Genomic DNA, 8923 nt, shown 5'->3' with positions numbered 1-8923 from the left:
GAGAGAGAGGAGAGAGAGAGAGAGAGAGAGAGAGAGAGAGAGAGAGAGAGAGAGAGAGAGAGAGCAGTGAGCAGCAGAAAGAGTTTGGAAAGCTGCTGCAGAGGATAAAGTCAGAGCTTTATTTTATACAGGTCCTTTCCCTATTTCAAAACTCTTTTTATTTTTCTGTACAATGAGGATAATAGTGCTTGCTTTTCCATGGTTATTCTGAGAAGTGAAAGTAATGCAGATGAAAGCGCAAGAGATTAGACACTAGAGAGAGGGCACCAGGAAAATAGACAGAGGGAGGATTTGGGGAAAGAGGTATGGGAATTCGCTGGCATCGTTTCAGTGGGCTAGGATCTTAATATTTAGAGACTGTCCCAACACCTTTTGCAACTTTTGGAGACTTTCCGCTGAGTCAACATAATTGGGAAGCCCCACCATAAATGGCATAGAAATCCAGAGCAGCAGGAGGGCAGGCAGGGGTGGCAGCTGCCTTACCCTTGGCGGAGGTTATTTCCCCTATATTCTCGCCTGCATCCAACCCCTCAATTTGCACGCCTTGGAGGAAGACAAAGGCAGCTCCCTGAGACCCCCTCCCCCAGTTGCGTGTTTCCTTCCTGTCAAGCCCCCTGGGAAGCTGCAGGGTGGAGAAGCATAGCCTGCACGCCGGCAAGAAACCAAACTGAAGGCTAGGTCAGGCTGAGGGGATTCGGCTGTAGCGCCGTGGAGGAGGGGAGGCGGAGGGGGCGCTGGGACTCTCGCTTCTTCCAGCCCAGCCCTCCCTCCCAGTCAGCCCGCGACAACCCGCACCAGCCACCCGGCCTCACAGAAGCTGGACTTCGTGGACACCATGCAGTGGATTAGAGGCGGAACAGGAATGGTGAGTGCTCTTAGCTCTAGTTTTCCCTGCATGAGCCCTAATCCTTCAACCAAACCTCCAATCCCTCGAATTAACCTCCACACCAGGAGCCCCCATACCTCTGCCCACCGCCCTCGCCACTGTCCTTCAGACACCAGTGAGCTTCCTGTAGCCATTTTAGGAGTCTTTGCTTGCTTGCCAGACCAGTAAAGACCCCTCCCATCCCCCCTGGGCATCTCTGCCACCCTCCGAGACTGGGGTAGGCTCAAGCTGGGGGCTAGATGAAGTGTCCAGGAACATCCCAGGTGTTACCTGGGATGCCAATGAGGCAAGGGTTTGACACAGGGGCTCTTCTGTAAGCAGTAAAGCTCCCAGGATGCAAGCAAGCTGGCAAGGGGTTGAGGGGAAACAGCCACAAAGACCAGGATGGTAAAAAGCCTTATAGGAGAGCTGCATGACCTCCTTAAGTAGGTTGTGCATACCTGACACCCCTAGCCAGCTCCAGGGACCAGAGCCACCCAGGTGGAAGCAATCTGGGAAAGCCCTGCAGAGCTTTCCTTGCCTAGGATGGTCTCACCCAGTCCACATTTAGGGCTTTGTCAAGGAGAGACGGCTACAGAAATCCTCATTCTGTAAAAGGGAATTCAACTAGCAGACTCCCATCAAAGCAAAAAGAGTGTGTGCTTTTGTTTGTCCCTGTGAGTGTATGTTTAGTATCATTTTCAGTTCATTTTATGCCATAGTGATCCCTTTTATACCTGGAGACCTTGAAATGACTTCCCTTTGCAGAGAGGAAGTGGTGGCTGAATCTTGATGCTTCTCTGAAGCAGCCAGGGACAGTCCAAGCCTGGTTAGGGGTACTGGGGAGTGGAAGGCCACAATGACTTTGTATTCAGTCCTGACAAGGGGTACTGGAGGGCAGTTACTTGGGTTGGGTCAGCAGGCGCTGATGCCAGTGTCAGCACATACTTCTGCACTGGCACCCACAATCTGCAGCAAAAGCAAAAGAGCCTGAAGCAATTGGGCAGACGTTGATATTTAACTCCTCTTTTGTTCCCATTCTAAAAGGAAAGAGAATCTGCTGTAGATTAGGAATATATTCAGAGGAACACCCCCCCCTTCCCTTCCTCTGGCTCTCCATTTCTGAGTTCTTAAAGGCATCTAGTTTGTATCGTTAAATACAAGGGCTTACCAAGTTCCTTTCCCAAGAACTCTCTCTTACCCTCAGGACCCACAAGGCTAAATCAAATGTTTGTAGAACCAGTAAAAGTTAGAGCAGGTAAAGATATTAGAGTGCTTGGACTCCAGCCAGCACACCAGAGGGCACAGAGAATGGGACAGATTTGCTCAAGGCCACAAACTCTTTGTAGGTAAATTTGAGTCTCCTGGCTCTCCTTCACTGTCCTTCCTTAGTATTCCATAAATTATCATTTCAGATGGGGCTAAGAAAGGCAGAAAAGAATAAATTGGGAAAAGACCTTCAGTAGGAACAGATGCTGTAACATTTGCCTGAAAAATCCCAGCTTCAGTCATTTGTGGCAGCTGGGTCTGGGTGAGAGTTCTCTCCTCGTGCAAATATATTGACTTGTCAATTTGACTGAACCATGAGTTGAAAACAGATTACATTAATAGAGAATTTGAACTTTTCTCAATTTTAAGAGAAGCCATGCAAGTGACTGTTCTGTGATTAAAACAAACAAACAAACAAACAAAAGACCATTTCCCTAGCCACTTGCTAGAATTTAGAGGGATAATATAACTGGTTTTTTTGATGGGGGGGCAGAGGGTAGGAGAAAACCTTGCCTTTGCCACAGTGTTCACTGTTTGTTGGGAATACGTTGGGTCTCAGATTTCTCTCCCTTAAATGAGATTATTAATGCTCGTCAACATTCCTTCCAGTAAACGTTGGATAGAAGTTTACTAGTAAAGCCAACTTCTCCTGGGCGTGGAACCTGCCCTAGAGTAATGGTTGATATAACCAGTGACTCTCTATTGAAAAAAAATGGAGTTTTTCTTTCCCAGCAGATGTCAACCCAACCACAGATACCTTCTTGGTCAAGGACTCTGTCCATGTCCCAGTCTCAGTGCTGGGATTTTGTCTAGTTTGAACCTGTGCAGGCTTTATTGTTGTTGTTGGTTGGTTGGTTGGTTGGTTGTTTTGACTGTTTTTACATTCATTTTTCTGGGTTTTATTGGGGGGGGGAGAAACATGAAGTTGGGTGGGTAGGGAATTGGGGAGTATCTCAGAGGAGTTGGGGCAAGAATATGATGAAATGTTATTGTATGAAAAAAATTTAAGTAAAAATACTAACTAGTAAGGGTTATGAGGGAGAAATAGGGAGTTAGATATAGTCACCATTTTGTAATACGGCTCTTTCATTTACACACTACACATTGAATTTTTTAGCACATTTGACAGTTATAAATTAATTCAAATGTTACCATGTAACTCATAAAATATTATTTAAGATTTCTATGGAAATTATTATATTAATAGATGCAGGATGTTTAACTGCGAGTTCACATTGGTTGATAAATTGTTCTCTATACTTATTTATAGTTTCTGCTTGAAATGACAGTTGTCACTGAAATAAGAATTATGTCTAGAATGGGAAGAATGTTCTTAGAGTCATAAGTCTAAGGTTGAGGGGACTTGATTTTTATACTTTCCTTACTATTCTCAGCCGTGAATAACAGTACACTTCTCTTTTAGGTGTTATTGTAGACATTGATTTAATTAAAAAATGTTAGGCTGTCTACTATGAATTTGCATGGATGTGGTATAGAGGAAAAAGAGAAGTGAACAAAAACAAAGTACAAATTAACTCTTAGGGAGCTCACAATCTAGTGAAATGGTGGGAAATAACAAACCTGTCACACACAATATATACTATGGCAAGACATGTTAAGAACTAAGAAAACAGAGAAACAGAGAACAGAGGTAAGAATGGTACGATAGATTAGTTAAAACCTTTCTAGTTAAGGGATATGTAAGCAGAAACATGAAAGAAATGAAGGCACTTAAGGTCCACTTGCATGTTTAGAAGAAGACACTAGATGTTAGGGTCAACCAGACTGCCTAGAACTAGATTCTGAGCCAAAGCCTGATGCTACAGATGACAGTGGAAAAAATGATCATGATCTTGTTCTTCTTTGCTTCCAGTGACAAGAGTATTCCTGTGAAACCAAGTGGAGGATGAGATTCTTCACTGAGATAAGCAATGCAAAATGGAGTAATGAGCGGCCTTTGGAGAAGGGGTAGAGAAGGAAGATGACAGCAGAACCTGGCCTTGAGCCTGACTGTTGAGTCTGATGTTTGGACAGTCTTGAGTTGTAGCTCTCCAGGAGGGACTTGGGGATCTCCATATTGAACTTAGAGGAGACTGGGAAGCACTGTGACAGTTAAGGTTCTGACGGTAGAAATGATGAATTTTTAAATGGTGTGCACGTTGAATCTTTTCCTTTGCTAAGTTTCTTAACCTAGTACAGCCCCAAATGTCAGAATGGAAATGATGAGCCTAAGATTCAGGGTCAGGATATAATTAATTACCAGATGAGAACTGTTATAAAAGATTTAATACAGAATACATGCTGTGGACAGAACATGCAGGCACATTGTAAAGAGGTGGGGGGGGCGGGGATGACTATGAATGAATGCTGATGAATGGGGTCTTTTGTAGCAGTTGGGAGAAATTATTTATTCATGCCTCTTGGGCCATTTGTGTGGGATCTATCTGGAAAGAGTTCAAGAGGTCAGCTCACTATTTTAGGCAGCAATATTTGTAACATCACTTGTCCTTGTTGAGACTAGCCATTTGAAGTTGAGTTTCCTCAAGGAGCCATTAGAAGTTAGGGTCTAACTGTTTACATAAGACATCACAAGTAACTGGTTTATTATCTTCAAGCTTCATGCAGTTAGGATCCTATTTACTAGAAAGTGGGAAATCTTGTTTCTTTTTTTTCTTTTCTCTTCTCTTCTTTTCTTTTCTTATCTTTTTTTTTTTTTTTTTTGACCTTTTCGCTCTAATCCCAGAACCTACGTATTAGCAAAGCCAAATAATAGACAAGGGAGTGAAGACTTCTTGCCTTCTGGAACTGTTTCATAACTGGAAAGTAGTGAATTAGCATTTGGTGACCTGGTTGGCATTGCTGATCTGTCTTAAAGTCGTAGGACTATGCGGCATAAAATGTTTGAGCGGACTTCTGGAGAGGGAGGAGTTAATACTGGTAGGAGCTTGAAGGCAGAACTGACATCACTTGGGGAGCCGATCTGTCCTTGGTGGTGGGAAACAGGTGTTGGTGTGGGTGGTACCACTTACCATTCCTGGGAGCTTAATGGCCTGTGATCTGGATAATAACCAATCACAGAACTAAACAAAAAACAAAACAAAATTAAACAAAAAAACAAGAGATGTGCTATAGGAACTGAGAGTCCAAGTCTTTCCTGTGAGACTTCCTAGGAGATATTCATCCAGTAGATGTGGAAACGTAAGGGAGGATTGTCATGAGAGATCACAGCAGAAGAGTCATGGCTATTTGGGCAAAGGAATCACATCCAAGTGAGATTTTGAGTGGCTTAGACTCAGGAAAGGCAAATGCAAGATTCTTTTGGGGTTAAGGGTTGGCTTTAAGACAGAGGTATATGAGTAAAATGACAGTTAATATGCCCCAATTCAGTATAACTCAAAGCTAAGTGATGACCCAGGAATAGTTGAACAGGTCTTCCTGTAGAAACAGGTCTAACTTGAACTCTAGGAACAGAGTAGGATCCTGTAGTTTGGCAAAGGAAAAAGAAGGGAGAGCTTATGAAAGTGTATTAGAACTCAGAAAGGTAGCAGAGTGAGCCTTGACTACTTCCTGAGGTCTGGGGATGTCTGTGGAAGGTTTTTACTTAGGTTTCTCCAGAAGAGTAGACAGATCTCTAATAGCCTCCTACAAATAGGGTATTTGAGCTTCTTCTAGGTGGAATAGTTCTAAGTATGTTCAGACAATTGCACAGTGATAAGCTTTGTAGCTTGACCGTAGTTGGAGACATTAGGAGTTGATAGGATCCAATCCAGATAGCTTTGAATGGCTTTCTATTTTGTAGGAGGGTTTTTAGGGTAGTTCCAATCTCCAGGGTTAATGTGAAGAGGTTATTTCTTAGAGGTAGATTCAGTCTTGCACGGTGCTTATTTTGGTACTCATTGACAACCCTAATTGCTTACCTCAGTGATAATATATTGAGATAGATAATGAATATCTGAATCTATTAAAAAGGAAGGGCAGAGCATAAAGGACTTTGAAGGAGCTGAAGTGAATTATAGAATTGGGAACCATGTGGAATCACAAAAGTGCACTAGGGAATAGACTGGGCTAGACAATTGAGTGTTGAGTACAAGCTTAGAGAGATCGAAGGGTTAACTTAGCCCTTTCTGCATTTCCAGACGATTGATGGTGCCAAGCTACATAATGCTTAATTTTAAGTGCTTCAGTCACTTCCTGAGGGATACTAGAAATGAAAGGCAGACCATTATTAGACTATAGGACCCTGAGGAATTCAAAGTGAGGAATTCTGTTTTACAAGGTCAGTGGTTACCTTCCAGGCTTTCTCTGTTTTAGTGGGGAATTCCTCTGTCTAATGATGATATCCTAGGAAGCTAGTAGGTATTTTAGTCCTTTGTATTGGTGAAGGACATCATGGAGAGCCAAACAGCTGGGCACTGAGAGGATGACAAAGTCCGTATGTTAATATTTCCAATGCTACTTTCTTTCACTCATATACATACGGAGAAAAGGGTTTAGTGAGATCAGGGAGAAGCAGCAGGACCACACATGCATACTTTAGGATATCTAGGGTTCATGCCATTTCAGGGACGCACTCTTTTGACTCTTCCTCTGATCCATTTTAGGCCTCAGAAAAAGGTTTAGCTTTATGATCAAACTGGGGAAGCCAGTTCTACAAGACTCCACCATGATCAAGAAGGTCCTCAGTTGTTGTTTGATGACAGAATTCCCCAGAGTTAAAATATTATCATTATGGTATCTAGAAAGGCTCCTTGGACTCAGGGCTAATAAAGTTCTGGGAACTAGACCCTTCTTTCTTTTAATAATGTTTTTATTTATTCTTTGATAATTTAATACACTATTTCTTTTTAGTTGAGTCTTTGGGGGCTTTGAAGGAGAAAACTTACATCTATAAAAGGCTGACTTTGAAAAAGTTAGGATTGTATTTTGACTTGAAGTAGGTTAGTCTTCATGGTTGATTAATTAATCATCTGCATACTGAGGGAGGTTACTCCTAGGAGGAAATTTAAGAGAGGACAAGTCTTTTGGCTAGGGTTTGTCCAAAGAAGTAGGGGCTATCTTAAAAGTTCTGAGGTAAGACAGTCCTTGAGTGGAAAGATTCTGCCACTCAAATAGGAATGCAAATAGGAAATAAGAGTATGGGTGGATAAAAATAAAAAAGAAAACATTCTTTTAGTCTAACACTGAGGACAAGGAAGTGCTGGAGGGTATTTGTCCCAAGAAAGTATTAAGGTTGTGAACTGTGGCCTCTAAGTCCTGGAGCACTCTGTAGAGTCTGACTTTTTTTTTTTTTTTTTTTTTTTTTTTTTTTTTTTTTTTTTTTTTTTTTTGCTGCCAAGACGTGTGGTGTGGAGTTACAGGGTCTTAGTAGCCTAGTAAGTAGGAATTTATCAACAAAAGAATATAAACCTTTGTGTGTGTGTGTGTGTGTGTGTGTTCCCCATGCTTTAAAGAATATTGGGAAAATATGAGAAAATTGTTAAGAGTCTGTGATGGTTAGTCTCAATTAGCAATATGAAATTTAGAATCACCTGGAAGTGATTCCTCTTTGGTCATACCTGTGAGAGATTATCTTGATTAAGTAAATTGAGGGAGAAAGACCTCAATTGTGAATGACATCATTCCCTGGGCTAGGATCTTTAGTGAGCACCTAAGAATGGACATATACTTTTAGGTGAAACTTGTTGAATTATATAGGTGTCTATTGTAAAGACTATAGGAGGACTTTTGAGTTTCCAGGTAGCTTTGGGCCATGATGAGAAAGGAAACTGTTGTGTCACACAACCAGGAAACCTATCATTTCTGGAAACAGACCTTCCAGGTAACTAGGCCATAAATCGAGAGGGCTGCAAATTGGATAGGACCACACCTATCCCCTCTGCCGCCTGGGGACAGAGGCAGACTGTGAGCACTGTCACATACTTACCAAGCCTGTAGGTCTCACATGTCATGTCCCACAGGTCACATATTAAACAGGTGTATTGTTTTACAGAAGTATCCATCTGACTATTTACCCAAGAATGCATTAGAGCTTTGCAGATACATATTTCTAGTTCAAATCACAGAGCACTTAGAGTCATTGAACCTTATTTGGTGATGTAAAAAGAACTGTTTCTTATTTCCTTGTGATGCAACAACTTGCCTTTCTGACCTCCTCATAAGTGACCTGCAAAGAAGATAGCTTGCTTTGTCATGCTTCTGGCATTGATAAAACTCTTGCCTGAAGGACAATCTGATGCCGCATTTCTCTTTTTATCCTCTGTTCCTCCTCTCTGCAACCTAAGAGTGACTTGTTGATGCAAGTGCCATAAGAGCCTCTAGAGTCCAAAGAGATTTAAATGGACCTGAGATTTAGGTATATGTCTACATATATAAGGAGGATAGCACAGCTAGAAATGACCAGAAAGGAGATCTGTGTCTCCTTGCAGTTTTAAAAGGGTAAAACCCGAAGTGCTTGAGACTTGCCATTATGAGGAAGGCTGGAGATCTAAAGGTTGAACCTAGAGGAGGTGAATTGGGCTGAAAAAATAGTGTGGTAGCTAATAGAAAATTTATCTTTTTCCTTGACACATCTAACATGATGTGAAGGACTTCCACAGAAATGGAGACTATGGGACCTTTCAGGGCCTCATCAGTCCTGAAAGGTAGGGGGACTTCATTAGGTTCCTCATAGTCCATGAACAGAGTTAGGACCTGTCTTAGTCAGGGTTTCTGTTCCTGCACAAACATCATGACCAAGAAGCAAGTTGGGGAGGAAAGGGTTTATTCAGCTTACATTTCCATACTGCTGTT

General features: G+C 42.0%; 1 protein-coding gene across 1 annotated transcript in view; it reads left to right on the top strand.

Moving 5' to 3' along the window:
* The first annotated feature begins 441 nt into the window (after positions 1-441).
* The window catches only part of Arhgef9 (Cdc42 guanine nucleotide exchange factor 9), a 150801-nt gene continuing 142319 nt past the window's right edge, over positions 442-8923 (top strand). Inside the window, exon 1 of the mRNA XM_029534076.1 lies at positions 442-865. Coding sequence (XP_029389936.1) covers positions 836-865 — 30 coding nt within the window. The 5' untranslated portion in view covers positions 442-835. The remainder of the gene's footprint in view (positions 866-8923) is intronic.

This window comes from Mus pahari, chromosome X, assembly GCF_900095145.1.
Source record: "Mus pahari chromosome X, PAHARI_EIJ_v1.1, whole genome shotgun sequence".
In the NCBI taxonomy this organism is placed as follows: domain Eukaryota; kingdom Metazoa; phylum Chordata; class Mammalia; order Rodentia; family Muridae; genus Mus; species Mus pahari.
Note: the sequence above shows the minus strand (reverse complement) of the source record. Positions and strands in the feature narration are given on the sequence as shown.